This window comes from Melospiza melodia, chromosome 1 (assembly GCF_035770615.1).
Source record: "Melospiza melodia melodia isolate bMelMel2 chromosome 1, bMelMel2.pri, whole genome shotgun sequence".
NCBI lineage: Eukaryota > Metazoa > Chordata > Aves > Passeriformes > Passerellidae > Melospiza > Melospiza melodia.
The window spans coordinates 142,520,987-142,536,925 of record NC_086194.1 but is presented as its reverse complement, the minus strand read 5'-3'; the positions used below and the strand labels follow the sequence as shown (position 1 = coordinate 142,536,925).

At 36.0% G+C, this 15,939-nt stretch overlaps 1 protein-coding gene across 2 annotated transcripts in view; it reads right to left on the bottom strand.

Moving 5' to 3' along the window:
• The window catches only part of CRISPLD1 (cysteine rich secretory protein LCCL domain containing 1), a 35,426-nt gene that overhangs the window by 5,601 nt on the left and 13,886 nt on the right, over window positions 1-15,939 (bottom strand). For both annotated transcript variants that reach the window (XM_063170544.1, XM_063170553.1), the window contains exons 2-12: window positions 11,404-11,522; window positions 11,137-11,269; window positions 9,603-9,718; window positions 8,605-8,705; window positions 7,348-7,527; window positions 7,195-7,255; window positions 7,003-7,069; window positions 6,258-6,388; window positions 3,305-3,348; window positions 3,145-3,217; window positions 964-1,039 (exon numbers count right to left, since the gene is read on the bottom strand). In XM_063170544.1, coding sequence (XP_063026614.1) covers window positions 964-1,039; window positions 3,145-3,217; window positions 3,305-3,348; window positions 6,258-6,388; window positions 7,003-7,069; window positions 7,195-7,255; window positions 7,348-7,527; window positions 8,605-8,705; window positions 9,603-9,718; window positions 11,137-11,269; window positions 11,404-11,522 — 1,101 coding nt within the window. The remainder of the gene's footprint in view (window positions 1-963; window positions 1,040-3,144; window positions 3,218-3,304; window positions 3,349-6,257; window positions 6,389-7,002; window positions 7,070-7,194; window positions 7,256-7,347; window positions 7,528-8,604; window positions 8,706-9,602; window positions 9,719-11,136; window positions 11,270-11,403; window positions 11,523-15,939) is intronic.

The following is a 15,939-nucleotide window of genomic DNA, read 5'->3' as shown; positions in this document are numbered from 1 at the left end:
GCTCCTTTTATGCACGTTAAGGATCCAGTTCACAAATCAATTACCTTTCTGAACTGGAAATACCATTCACATCCATTACAACACTTATGGACAAGGGTGTTTTCAGGACAAGACACTCATGTAATCCAATGGACGTCAGTTAGTTTCATAATGCTGAAGATCAAATATTTCACACATTTCAAAGAACTGGAAAATAGTGAAAATCATCATCTGACCTAGCTGGTTGCCATACTACTCTTTATGACATCCATAGAACAGTCAAACTAGAGTTTACAGCCAAAAAATACAAACTGCTTTCTCTGCCACTACATCCTGGCTTCTTCATAGAGACATGACAAATGAGAGGTATAAATTAGAAATCTCTTTTCAGACTTCCTACCCACCTCAGAACTAAACATGCTGTAGAAAAGACAGGGAAAAAAATTTACTAGCAAACAGAGTGATAAAAAAAAGTCTGTTAAAATAATATGACAGTGTGAGATACTTTACACAAATATATCAAAACTCTGTCACAAATACTTAGTTATTCACACAGATAAGAAATATTCAAAATAATGTGACTGTAAACATTTATTTCAAGAGCAATATTTTTGGTATAATCTGACAGAAGTTATGGTTGCATCAGGATTTAAAGTGCAAGGGTTTAAGTTAGTATACACTGGTCATGTTGGACAAATGTTGAGCAGTGGGAATTTTGATAAAAAAATCGGAAGTATGTGTTCAGAGCCTAGTGAAGACTACAATGACTTTCCAAATAATTTTCCATATCTTCAGCATCTGACTACTGCTACCTTAAATGGGAGCCTCTGAAAAAGATTTTTTGAAAAGAAAGGGTTTTTTTTGTAAAAAATCATCATATGGAAGAAAACTATATATCAATATTCTATCTTATAGTTACATTATAATTTTTTTCATAGAATTTTACGTCTCCTTTTATGACACAATATGAATCCCTGTACTTACATCAGAATAAATCCGTGTACCAACTACACGAGCGTAGTGTGGATTTGCCTGCATACAGTTGTGAGGACAATACACCCTGAAAGACCAAAAACAAAACCAGAAACAGTTAGGAAGAGTATCAGAGGATTAATATATCATTGTTGAATGACAGCATAATAAAGTATAAATCAAGTTGATTGCCTATACATATGAGTCCATAATCCTATTTTACATCTGTCAGTTTTCGAGGTTTTGACCATACAACTGAAAGCATTGCTGATGTGTTGAAGTTCATATGAAGTGCTTAAAATCATACTTTAACAAGTCTGGTCTTCTTTCCTTTGGATAAGTAGATGGTGTTCTTGTTCAACATATGTGAGGCAAGTAGAAAAGTCAGTGAGGAGACAGCCTGTACATTATGCTATAATTTATCTGATTCTAAGTGCCCTATACAAAATGCACAGTCTCAGAAGAGGCAGATCTGACTGAGGACCTGCTTTGATGCTGATGACCTGGTGACACAAGCCAATTTAGCAACTTATAATGAAGTTGAGCATTGGCATATGTGGCTAGAATGAAAAACCTTGGAAAGTAGTGAGACTCCTAGCTGATTCTGGGAGGTCAGAAACCTACTAAAACAAACACTGTCTTTATTAACTGTATTTTGTTAACATTTGAGGAAAATTTTCTCTGTGATTCATGTCTTCTATACCTTCAAAATGAACAGGAAAACCATGTGGGAACCTAAGTATAGTACAAAAGGTGTCAGCATTTTATTTGCTAACTGTGATATGCTACAAGCAAGAACCATCAGCTGACTCTAGGTCTACTCTGAGCTATTTCATTTGAAAAACTGAGTGACCCTACATGGGGCAGCTCTGGACAAGTGTTCTCCTCTAAAATGGTATCCAGGCTCCGATCAATACTTGGGAAGTCAAATCTCTTGGGCATGCTAGAGTCTTGCCAGATGGGTAACTAAAACACGCTGATAAGATTCAGCAAAGATATTCTGTCAGGAGGAAGCAAGAAGTTGAAGAAGCCCGTTGAAGGCCTGCTGATTTATGAGCTGGGAGTAAGAGGGAAAAATGAGGTTGTGTAATCAATGCCATGGCTGACTACTGCTTGTAATTGCCAAGACTACACTTCCAGAATTAAGAGCATGCACGGAATCTTGAATGAATCATTGCCATTGTGAAGTTCCTTAAGTTGGCACATCAGCATTACGTAATTTTAAACTTTGTACTTATTCTTTAATTTTCCTAAAACCGAAACCTGTTTTTCTGTCAATGAAACTGGCTTTAGTTTTTAATAATGAAGAGAAAAAGAAAAAGATAGGAGAACGTACCCATCCATTCCTGTGTTCCAGTCCTTAGCTTACTTCTCCACATCCTCCAGCTCGAAGCCAGGAGTCATAGCCAAGCACCAAGTGAGTCCATGGACCCAAGTGCTACATGAAGGGATGTTTTCCTAGCAGTTTTGGCTTTGTACTTGTTTCCTGTGTTGGCTGTAGGATTGCTATGAAAGTAATCCTGTGGATATGTCCAGCTTAATTTGTGGTAAATCATGCTGCAGTGTATTTACCTTCGACTCATCTATGGTTTTAAGAGCTGTTACCAAACTGCTTTGTCAAAATATTGCGGTACAAGCGCCTTTCGAAGAGTTAAAACACAGGCTTCAAAGAAATGGCACAGACATTTAAAGCCAACCTGCAGACCAGGCCTTACCTTAACCAGATATATTTCAATTTTTTTTTTTAAATCCAGCTTCTCCAGAACTCCCAAGCAAATTGGTAACTTCTATGATAATTATCTGAATTTTATCCTTCTATTGTATCTGTTTTACAAGTAAATAAATTAAAATAAAGTGTACTTTGCCCAAGGTACATATATATAATAATGGAAAATGAAAAATAAAATGTACTTTTATTCACAGTCTTCAGTGTAAGGATTTCACTAAGATTAGGAACAGAATCTTACTGAGTGAAACAAAAAGAGATTTTCCTAATGAAAAATCCTGCAGATCATCTTTACCTACCTTGCTTTCTACTGAGACCAAAGACTAAAATATCACTTGACCATTTTTGACTTCAGTTTAACAGCTATTGCTGTCACCTTTCTCAACAACTTAAGATGGCCTAAAATAATTAGTAAATGGCAGAAAATAGAGCAGCACTTAAAATTAATAACATTTTATGAACTTTACCTTGGACAGTGTGAGGCTGGTTTTTGAAATGGGCACAGTTGTTCCACTGTGGTTTCACAGGTGATAGCCTGAACTGAAGAAAATAAAACACAAAGAAGTAAATGTTTACTTTTTAGAAAAAAACAGAGCAGTACTGAGTTTGTAAGAAATAAATACTAACCTGTTACTTTAGAGACAGTGAAGGAGTTGGCAGATTGGTATTTTCTGAAGAAGAAATATTAGAAATCATCAGTAAATAACATATTTCAGTGATTCCTTTTAGCTGGAATAATTTTTATTAGAAAATATGGAACTAAAGCCAAGAGAATGTCCCCAGACAGTTTTTCCTCACTGCACCCCCTTCTCCCCAGTTGGAAACATATTTATAGCAATGACACATCTAACCAGTGAATGTGTTTCAAAAACAGGAATGCATGTTAAACTTTCAGGAGTTTAATTTGCAAAGAGAACTTGCAATAGGAACCAATTAAGCAATATATTAGTCCCTCATAATGTGGCATGTGGTTGCTCAGAAGCTTTCATTTACCAGAAGAGCTCATTCACCTTTTGCTAAAGGTTCATTCCTATCAACAACTCCAACACCAAGAAGAGTTTCTCCTCACAGCCTCCCTGAAATGTTTCATTAAATTTTACTCTTGGATCTTGTATCTCCCATTATCATCAGCATCATTAAAAACCTAGTATAACATGCAAGAGTTTTTTTTTTTTCCCCAGTAATTATATGGCACTCAGATGTACCTACTTCCTCTTGCTATAGAAAGTCAGGTACATAGATTATGTTGTTTCATTAAAAGTTGATGAATGTTTCTATTTTATTCCCCCCATCCTCTATTTTCCTTCTCTTTTGACTCCTGGGATATGCCTCTGATTTTGGTATTTTTCACCTGTAACAAAGAAGCTGAGGATGCCTTTGGCATCCATAAAATTACTTATTAAACCCCCCCCCCCAAAAAAAAAAACAAACAAAAAACAAAAAAACCAACCAACCAACCAACCAACCAAACGAAAAAACCCCACAACAAACCTAGGAAATTATTCCCTATTCACCTTTAGAGCAAATTGCTCCTGTGGACCTCCCTGTTTTGTTTGCCTGCATCAGTTTGTTTACTTGTATGACCCATCAATTGCCCATTGCTCATTTATTGGATTAGCTTTCACTGATGAAGCTCATACTTCTGTTGCCCTTGCACTCTCAAACACTGATGTAGGAACATGATTCTATTGTTTACTAGCTTGTTGAGATATTCAGAACAGGACCTTATCCTAAAAAAATCCAACAGCTGAAAAAACATTGGTATTAGCTATCCTGATAAGAAATCAAAGGAGCTGAAGACTAGGACACTTCCTGTATGCTGCCCTGACACTTACTTTTCTGTATTCTCTATTCTCTTTTGCAATACACAGTAGAGGCAAGATCCACTTTATTTCATCTATTCTTGAATATAATAAATAGCAGTTTATGCAAGGCTCCATCTACAGACACCGGTGAGAGTCAGGTAGCTGCAAGGCATCCCCTGCCTTATTGATGGGCCTTTTGAAGGTTTGAAACTTTGACAAATAATCTTTATTTATCCCACAGGCAAAATAACTTCCCCTGAGTTCCAGTTCTCAAAGGATAGCTGCTAAATACACTCTGTAGGCTGGACAATCATACAGTTTTTTCTCATATAGCATAGAAACTCAGAGATTTCAACTGATGGGAAATCAATTGGTTCCAGTTTAAAGAGTTTTTTACAGTTTATCTACTCCTACATTTGTAAGCAAACTGGCTCCTCATATGTTAGTATTGATATAATCAAGATCTATTTCTCTCTTTGTATCAAAGCAAGTAAAAAAAGAGAAATGTTTGTCGTATCTTCATTTTTAGGCAGGTAAATCAAACAGAGTCCAGTCATCAGATGACCCAGAGAAACTGATCAATATCAATGCCTTAAGTGCTAACCATGTAGGCCAAATTATAGGCCACTGAATTTGGTCAACCATGTCAATGCTCCTCTCTGTGCTGGCTTAGACATATCTGTTGGAAAGGGAAATGATGACAGGTGCCATAGCCTGAATCATTTGTTTGCACAGCACAGAATGAGAGCATAGCCACTGATGATTTCCTATCTCCTTGACTCTTGGGTTTGCATGTAAGCCAAATATATCACTCAGAAAAATCCCATTTTCTTTCAGCTCAATATTACCCCTGTGAGCTACACACATGCCACTATTACACATATCCTAAATATAGACAGAAATAAGGACATCAATGTAAAGCTCTGAAGAATACATTATGATATAGCGAAGTACAAATTGCAAACACCAATAAGATCTTAAATTTAAATATATTAATACTGATGTTTTTCTGTTTTGTCTATAATTATCATTGGCTAATTATAAACGAAACAGCCAAGCATTCTCCATTTCTACGTGTTGCTTTTCTGGGTTTTTCTTTAGCATGTCTACAAGTATTTGGAGATGTTTTCACATACCAGTCTTAGGGAAGGCACCTCAGCAGTGCAATACCTCCAAACTAAGTTTCCACAGTATTCAATATTATTCCATCACTGGCCAATGTAGAAATCGTACAAAATATTTGTGAAAAATGTCATATGTAAACTGTGGAACTGTGATGAAATTACCAAAGCATACAGGAAGAGATATATTTTCTTCTTTTTCCATATGCACACTACAAGAGGGTTATTTACAAAGATGAACTTGTAATATTATTGCTTTGTTAAATGTCATAGATTGCTTTGTTTGTGTCCAAAACACATAAAATAATCCGCCAGTATGTCCTAGTTTTTGACAATAAATATATATATTACCAATTAATTAACTGAATACTCTCAACATTATTTAATTACAAACACTAACTAACTGCCCAAGTCATTCTGTAAATTATTTAACCTTCTTTCACATTATTATTGTGCCTACTCTCTGTCCACCATTAAACACTGGCTAAAGTTTCAGAATGGATACAATATCTCTATATCCAAATGCCTTTTTATAGCGTTTTCATATTCTTTACATATACAAAAAGCATAGCAAAATATTATTCAAAATGTGATGTATTTCATATGAAACAAAAATAAACCTTTTCATACATTTTAATTAAAAAAAAACCTTACCCAATTGACTGAACACCATTTCTGTAAGACTTGATAAAGTAATTTTTCCTCCCTTGCCTAGTCACATCAACCCAACCACCTTCGTTGTCCAGGATGCCATAATGTATGGCAGCTTTACAAATACTGGATTGCTGCAAAACAGAGCAGGAAGAGCAGATCCATGTCAGACAAAAAGCAGGTTTTAATTACAATGTGTCATTAAAAACTTGGTAGAGAGTCTTTTATGTTTGACTTGGTCCATGTAGGTGTTATTTCAAGCAAATAAACCATCATTTTGCCTAACTCAGAGATAAACTATTCTCATTTACAGTACACTTGTTCACAGTACATGCCATTTCCTATACTGTTTTCCTATTCTACAGAGTAAATTATATACTCTTAGCTAGTATTCAGGTCACACACAAGCAGGTCCGTCTTACTGAAACAATTTATACAAGCATACCCACAAATTGCTGTACTCCTCCTTTAGGCCCACCTTCACATATTTATATGTAAATATGTGGACTCAAAAATTCTACTTCTGTGTATGTATACATATGAAGTTCATTTGCACAGTACACACAGAATAGCAGATACAAATTTATGTCATCTGATGCTTTCTTAAACATTTGTTGTAAGCTTTTAGTTTTGGTGAATGCTGACATCCTCAAAATCCATTCTTAATACAATTTTAACTAGTATGCCAACAGAAAAGACATTTCATCAAACACTCTACTGGTACAAAATCCAATTTAAAAGTATTTACCATTTCATAATGTACACTTCCAATAACTTTGGCTTTGCTATCCAAACAGCCAGCAGGACATTCATACCTAAGAGAATTAAATACAACTTGGTTTTAAATCCTGGGATTACAAAAAGGGGAAATATTCCAGCTCACGTACAAATATAGCCTTTCAGAAAAATCTCAAAATGACAACTGTAAAATTTACCATACCTATTGCAAGTTGTTCCTTTGCACTGATCTCTTAGCCTTACTTCACATGAAACAATCTGAGCTAAAACAAGCAAAAAGCAAATTCACTGTAATGAGTTTGATACTAGAAAATTCAATTTTGTTGACCACTTGCAAATCAGGTAAATTCCTTACACATTTGCTGTGTGCTTATCACTTCATTTTTCTCACTGTCATCAGTGCCTGTGGAGGCTGAAGGTTGATGTGTCCTCGGCCGGCTTTGCACAGTTGCATCCTGGGCTTTGGATCGCTGACGTTCAATCTCATTGGTTTCCTCTTCTGGTTCATGGGGGGAATAAGGTCTTTCTGAATCCTCTGTTTTAGAAAATGGGTAAAAAAAAAAATCTCTCAGAAGAAAAATAAAATTGGTGTGGAATGTAAATCCCTTACTATGTTTTGGTAAAACAGCTTTGTTCTTATAAAACAGTGGACAAATGAAGAAAGCAAGGAAAAGTCTCCACTGCTTCATAAGATGGAGAACTCAAGATTAATAGAACACCTCAAGTATGTTTGCGATAGTGAGAAAAGATATACTTTTTTTTTCCCAGCATGTGTAGCACAACTGAAGTATGAAACTGCTCTTAACGCTCCTGTTTTCATATCTTCATGCCATCAGAACCAACTGGACAAGGACAATCTCTGTTTCACATGGGCAAAGTTTTACCAAGTTCATAGACAGTGTGCTATTAAAGCTTATTTCATAGTAACAATCACTTGAAAATGAGGCTCTTCTACTCATACATAGTGAAAATAATTCTGAAACACTTATACCTGTATCTACATTTCTTACTTAGAACCATAGGAAAGCTATTTGGGCACACACATCCAGCTTTCATATGGTCCATATGAAATTCAGAAGTTATTAACAAAAATTGCTAAATGAGCTGTTCACAGAGTAGAACAAAAAGAAGTAGCAGCTTCATAATACAGTGTGTTTCAGTGCTATAATTCTAAGTTAATAATCATCCTAGCTGACATTTTCTTTAATTACTAATGTCTTCTAGCTTTGTTCTTGGTTTTTCACACACACCATGTCCATGTCACTGAGATATTTTTTCCCTATAAACAAATTACTGCATAGACTTCCAGTGTAATTACAGAAAGGCATATAAAGAGCACACAATGAGTCTCCATCTTTGTGTACATAAACCCCTGAATCAGCACTTATCAGCAGGAGTTCACTGCACTCCATTCCCTCTGGTGAAACTCAGCCTCATGTATCACAAGTACATATTCCCATCCAGCACAGTAAAGTAGGGCCTAACTTTGGGTCTTTGGGCACACATGCAATATATTTTATCCCACTCTGTTAAAGCACAGTGAGGAAAGAAATCAAAAGGAAAGATTCATTTCTATTCCTGTTTATAGTTGTAATGGTGAAATAGTACATACCTCTGTAACAAAGGTTTTCTCTACAACCTCCTCCAAAACTAGGGGGACATGCAGAACAGGGGCGGCCGGGTTTATAAGGAGCATGACCCCACCAGTTACCCCTTAACAGAAAAAAAATAGCAAAAAATGCCTTAAACAATGAGCATATTAACATGCTAATATTGAACAGCACCTAATATATCAAGAAACAAATAATGAAAAACAGCAGGCACATAGATGATAACACTCTTCTGATACTCCCAAGTTACAAGCAATAGGATGAGAGGAAATGGCCTGAAGTTGCACTATGGGAGGTTTAGATTGGATATTAGAAAGCATTTTTCACTGAAGGGGTTGCCAAGCACTGGAACAGGCTGTCCATGGAAGTGGTAGAGTCACCATCCCTGGAGGTATTTCAAAGGTGTGTAGATGTGGCACTCAAGGACAGGGTTTAGTGGTGGACTTGCCAGTGTTAGGTTACTGGCTGGAGTCAATGGTCTTAATAGTCTTTCACAATCCAAACGATTCTATGATTCTACACCAAATACACAGGATCTAGTTGAAAAGTCCATGAAGAAAAAAAATTAAGAACTGACATAAATCACTGTAGGATCTTTTTAGACTGGCATAGCACTATAAGACTAAACTCCTCCACTTCATGAGAATGGGCTTCACTCTCTCCTAGATGGAATATCCTACAAAATTTGATCTTAACCATGGGTTTCCTTTTACACATTCCTTTAAGTCACAGTGGGGAGATACATTTATTTTTCAGAAAAATATCACACTATAATAAATGTCTCTGATGCTGTATATGTACCAAAACACAAGCCAGAAAACTGAAGCACCAGAAAACTCACAAGAGCGTTTGTGTAGCCAAAGGCTGTTTGGGAACAATGCTCTATATTGAAACTGTACAAAAACCAGAAAATCCAGACTGATTTCCTTGCATATTATTTCCTGGACTATTATAAAGTTTCTTGCCCCCTCAAGATATTTTTGGGTGTCAATCTACTTACTTAGGAGAATAATTGCATACAAGATAAACTGCTTTTGGCCAAATCTGCCCCCAGATGTTCATGTTATGACACAAATTAATTGCACAACCGATTCTGCTACTTGTAGCCCAAACAACCTATGGGAAAGAAAAGAGGAAAACCAAAGATGATCAACTTAAAAACAAAACTATCTCCAATATACAAAACTCAAATTACCAAAGTGATGTATTCCCCTCTGTTATAAATGGCTTGAAGTGGCCTAATTACAGGTGTCAAAGGCCATTCAGTTATATGCTTATCAGAGAGAAAGTTTTACCTTGCTGGTAAAGATATGCCTCTAATTTTATACAAATGCTCTAAGCATATATTTGAAAGTGTAGCAAAACATTTACAAAACATGATCTGAAGATCTGATTCTTGGAATCACAATTAATTGATAATTGTGAGCTGGAAGTTATGGTCCTGTGTGCTGGAGTTCCCAGTAAAATCTAAAGACCCAGAGGGGTTTGGATTGGTTGGACTGAGACAACAGAATTTTTAAGCAGTAAAAGGAGGTAAGAAAGGATAAAAACAATAACAAAAATACTCATACACTGAATAGACCCAAGTAATGGGTTTTAAATGAATATGCTTCTGCGCCATTGCAACCTAAGGTGCTGTACTCCTCTATTCATCTTTCAGAATTAAAAAGTCTGGAATTTTCAAATGATAAAAATATGACAGGTGTTGAAAATCTATTTAGTCAAGTTAAGCCAAATCTGTAAATCCAGCAGGATTTAAGAGTTGAAAGAGACAACTATTGTGAAGAACTAGTACCACAAAAAAGCTGTATCTATGTATTGATCTTGCACGTATAATAGTGAATGTAATTACAGATTATAGATACAGTAAATAAGAATATAGAGGTAACTTAATTTTAAAATTAGATACAATTGTAAATTATGCTAGTAAACAGAAAAGAAGTGTTTAAAAATTAATAATTTTTAAGCTTTCCAATGTTATATAAAAAAAATATATGTGTACCATAATATGGTCTGAAGATCATGTATTTCCCATTCATTGAAACCATGACTGGTACCCCTCAACAAAAAATCTGGCTAGATACACAGATTTCAGAAATAAGAAGTACATTATCACTAATTTTTAAATCTTTCTGAAGTTAAAATAAGGTCTTTAATACTACTGTTTGAGGAATTCACCTAAGAAAGCTTTTTTTTTTTTTTTTAATTATCTTTTTCTTCAATATATTACAGGAAGAGCTATCCAAATTATGCAAAATGCACTGAGCAGTAATACTCAGTTTAACACAGGGGCTTGTGAGCTTTTTCCTCAGTCCTGCTGACATTTAAGAGGATGAAATCTAAAGATCTGCACGACAATCTTACTTTGTCATTGATACCCAGGGCTTTTAACTTGGAGTCCAAACAAACCCTTTTTGGGCATTTGTGCTGTGGAATGTACTGCAGGCTTAGTGTGCTCTGTCAGACCACAGCCTAGCTGGGAGTCTCTGTCACTCTTTTCCATAGGTGATTAAAATCAAAGCACGCCTACATACCTGTGTGTAATGTGTGCAAACAGGACCAGAGCATCTATATGGACAATACGGATTGCATTCATGAGGATGGGGATATGTGAAATCTCTCACTTCATCATACCATGCCTGGACATGAAATGTTGGAGGCCTGTACCTAGGAAAGCCCGTAAAAGTGTATTAGATCATTCAAAAGTTGTAGCTTCTGCCATTTTTTCCTTTTATTAACAAGCAAATTTTGTTAGATTTTTAAAAATCTCATATATTGCACAAAACAGTATCTTAAACTACCTTCCCCAATGTGCCCCCAGATTTTGTCCAATTGATGGAAGAAGGCTTGCTGGTCCATGCTCCCACAGACAGGTTTCAGCCCATGACTCTGCAGATCTCTCTAGTTCTGTGTCCCATGTCTGAAATATAAAGCAAAACAAAGGGAAATCTCCTTAAAAATATTTGGTGTGTATCTTATTCTTTAAAAAAAAAAGAAAAGAAAAGAAAAATTGTCATTATTTTTTTTATTTTTGAAGTTTCTTTGACTGAGGCAGAAGACTGAGAAGTAAGAATTAAAAAAATTAAAAAATGTATGCTGCATTTGCATTTTGCAAGAAAGAAAAATGCTTTCACCAAGAGAAAAAAAAGTATTAATCCCTTCTCAGCATTCCCTTTTAAAACCTCATGCAGCCATGCTGCAGTTGAATAAAGCACAAATATGAAACTGAAAGGCTTAGCTCAACTTTCCAAGCTAAATTAAGGGCATATTTTGTCTTGTGAGATTCTTTTTCAGTAATGGGCATTTTTCTTAAATGAAAGGGTATTATCCAACCTGCTTTCAAACAAGACTTTATTTCTTCTAAAATAATAGTTTATGTGAAGTGAATGAGATTTCCTCTTCCTTTTCTATAACCACCTTTTGTTGAAATAATACACAATTCCAATGCAAATTATGAAAACTAGAAAAAGGCTGTCATTCATTGATTTTATGGATAGGTTAGCAAAAAAAGGGACATTCATGATAGTAAAGAGGCATGCTTAGAAGAAGTAAAAAAAAGATTATGAATTGTTGTTTATCCTTAATTTTTATTCTTTAAGGTAGATCGAAGAATAAGCTTGTAGCTGAAAGGCAAATCCAAGTTTCTTTCTTTCAAAAGCATACTAAAACATACTCTCCTTGAAAAAAGTCATACCATATTGTGAATATAGTGCAGAATAGTTTTTACTGCACTAAGCTGGGGTTTGCTCAAAGTGGTCCATCGCTCTAGTGCAAAGTATCCATCATTTTGCTTGGCTTTTGGAATTTCCTGATAGCTGTAGAAATAGTTTCCAGATACCCGACTAATACCAACATTCAGTTTAGGAAACTAGAATGCCTTCAGTAAAGAAAAACATGTTGATAGAACCTGAAGTATTTCGTCATATGTTCAGACTAAATTTCATTAAGTGAGACTATGCTATCTAAATAACATTAATTCAGTATTTCCAGACCCAAATTCCCATGCAGACACTGGAGATCATGTCTACTAATTTTTGGTGCAGATAAAAGGCAGAAAACTCATCAACACAGCCAAAGATTGCACAAATATAACAGACAAATTCCGCATGCTAAAATTTATTTTTCTATGGATTTTGATATGCAGTTTTCAAATTATTAATCAGATAACGCATCAAAAACAAGTATGTCCTTGGTTATGTAAGACTATAAATATGTAAAGACTTTATTCACTCAATTTAATCCTAGAATATGTGTTCTTGCTTCTCTTCTTCAGAAATCTGTCATGCATTGGATGGCATTTTGTCTGTTATTATTGATACTATCAGCAAGTAAACAATTTGCAGGGTATATTTTGACTCCCAAAATGCAACATTTATTTTGACAGAAATACTCAAATAGTATAGTAATGACAGAATAAATCTTCTACCTATGGATACAAAGACCACTGACTTTAGGAAACTGTACAAATTTTCCACTCACTCTCCTAGGCCACTATTTCTATGTCATAAACCACAACATTTAATCTCCAGAAATAAATATTCTAATCTTAAATCCTGAAGTGACAGCTTGTATAATTCTTTTCCCCTTCCCTTTAGTTGTCACACCACCACAAAATATTCTTCTCCCTATTGTACCCATTGTAAAAACACATGATGATTATCACACTTCCTCCACACAAATACTTTGTTCTTATAGGCTGTAGTAGGGTTGCTTCATCTTCCACCACAAAATCACAAGACCGTATTATTTTAAAATAAAAGCCACTACAATTTGTCTTTGTTGCATATATTGTATTGCCACCTAAAAATCTTATAATATCTAGATTTAGTTCTTAGGATTAACGAGTCATAAAGTTAATATATTTCCTGAATAATTGCTATTAAGAATGGTTTTGCCAACTGGACTCTGAAATACAAATTTAGAATAAATTAGACTTATGATAGAACAAAATTTTCAGCACTTGCTCAGTTTTAGACCTTCCTACCTCACAGGCTAGCTACAATTTCTTATAGCTCTTACCACCTCCAGAAAGACAGAAGATGTTCTCTTGTAAAGCATGCCCCACATTTTCCACTTTTAAAACATCAGTCACGGTTAAAGGAATTGTACTATTGTTCTATTTTTCTCACCACACAAGTTTAAAAATATTTTATGCAGCTATTTTACTGAAATAATTATACTTTTTTGTTAAGTTTAGAGCTAGGCAATCAATAGTAGTTGCCTGAATCAGCTCTTCAAGCCTGTGAAGTAATTACCTTTAACAAAATTTTCTTTAAAGAGTGATGAAAGCTATGCATGACAGAGCCATCCAGACCTCTGAAAGTACAGCTTTTCAATGAAAAACTGAAATTCATCATTAATCCTCCTGACAGATGAACACCCACACTCCAAGTACGGCTGAAATTGGATATGGTCTTGAAAAAAAATTCTATCTTCTTTAACCGTTTCTCTGCCTTCATCCACAGTATCAGATATTGTCTTTACTCCCTTTACCTTACCTAGCCAGAGATAAGCACGCTTACCACTTTCTAGGCCTCATCATAACACACTTTACTTGAAGCAGCTTCATTTATAAATACCAAGACATAACTTAATTTCCTTTTCATTTAATCACTTAAGTATATTTCGAGATGTGATGGAGTAAATATCAAAAGTGTTACATATTCAGATATAAAAAAAAAATAAGTCAAGTGCAAATTGCACTAAAGGGGGAAAGAACTCATTAAGTGCAATGTTCATTGTTCTATGGGTTCATTTCCTCATCAAAGCTTCTGCTTCCCGAAACAGAATAGAAGTTAACATAGAAGTTTCAACAGAAGTTAAAATTAAAAAAAAAAAACAACCCACCTCTCTACTAATGAGTATAAATTTTATAAAACATTCTGGAAGAATGTCCAAATATCTCCGTTCCAAAGAATTTCCTAGAGATTAGTCACTTTCTTGATTACCAGAAACTTCAGAGAAAAAAATGTGAATAAAGCATCGCTAATCTCCTACACCCAGTAGACAAAAAAGAGATACAAGTGCTAGAAGTCATAATTACTTGTGTCTCCAAAACCTACCATGACAGAAACCATAAAACACAATCCAAACCAATGTAGAAATGAAAAGGCTTGCCAGTCTCCAGGATCACTATAATGATCTTAAATAAAAAGAGGGAAAGATATTCAAGGACCGTTTTCTCCAGGCTCAAGGATGAGGCATTCTGATGAGCAAGAAATCAGGCAAAGAGAGCAAGAGACCTGTGTGGGTGAATAAAGAGCTCCTGCCATTACTCAACCATAGCCAGGAAATACACAGGAGATGGAAGCAGGGTCAGGCCAGGGTTGTCAGAGGAAATAAAAATGAAAGAAGGAAGGCCAAGGCCCTTCAAGAATCTGGTCAAGGACAAGGACAGAACAAAGGACTTGTCAAATACATCAATAACAAAGGAAAAACTAAGGATACTGTGGGCCTGTTACTAAATGGAGGGGGCCCCTGGCAGCAGGACACAGAGAAGGCAGTTACTGAACACGTTCTTTGCATTGGGTCTCAGTGACAAGACAAGCCCTCAGGGATCTCTGATCTAGGAGACCAGAGTAATGGAATGATAGCAGGAAGACTTTCCCTCTGTCAAGTAGGATTGGGTCAGAGAACACCTACCCAAACTTGAGATCAGCAAGTTTATGGGCCCTAACAGGATGCATCCAAAAGTGCTGAGAGACCTGGCAGACACAATAGTGAGGCTGCCCACGATCATGTCTGAAAGCTTGTGGAGATCAGAGTGGTGCCTGAGGACTGAAAAAATGCAAATGTCACCCCAGTCTTCAGAAAGCACAAGAATGAGGACCCAGGAAACTACCACAGAAGTAGCCCCACCTCAATCTGTTGAAAGGAATGGAGCGTCCCCTTTTGGTGGCCATCTCTACCAATGAGAAGGACAAGGTGATCAGGAGTAGTAAGCACAGATTCACAAAAGTTAAATCATGCTTGACCAACTTGATTTCCCTCTACCTGGCTGAATGAGGGGAGAGCAGTGGATATCATCTACCATGACTTCAGCAAGGCTCTTTACACTGTCTCACACAACATCTTCATGGGCAAACTCAAGAACTGCAGACTTGAGTCAACAGTGAGGTGAGTTGAGAGCTGGCTGAACAGCAGATCTCAGGGTTGTGATCAGTGCCACAGGGTCTATTTGGAGGCCTGTCTCTAGTGGTGTACCCCAGGGTTTAATAATGGACCAAATATTGTTTAACTTTTTTATGAATTACTTGGATGAAGGGCCAGATGCCTCCTCAGTAGTTTCATTGATGATACAAAGCTGGGAGCAGCAAGAAAAAGCCCAGAGAGCTCTG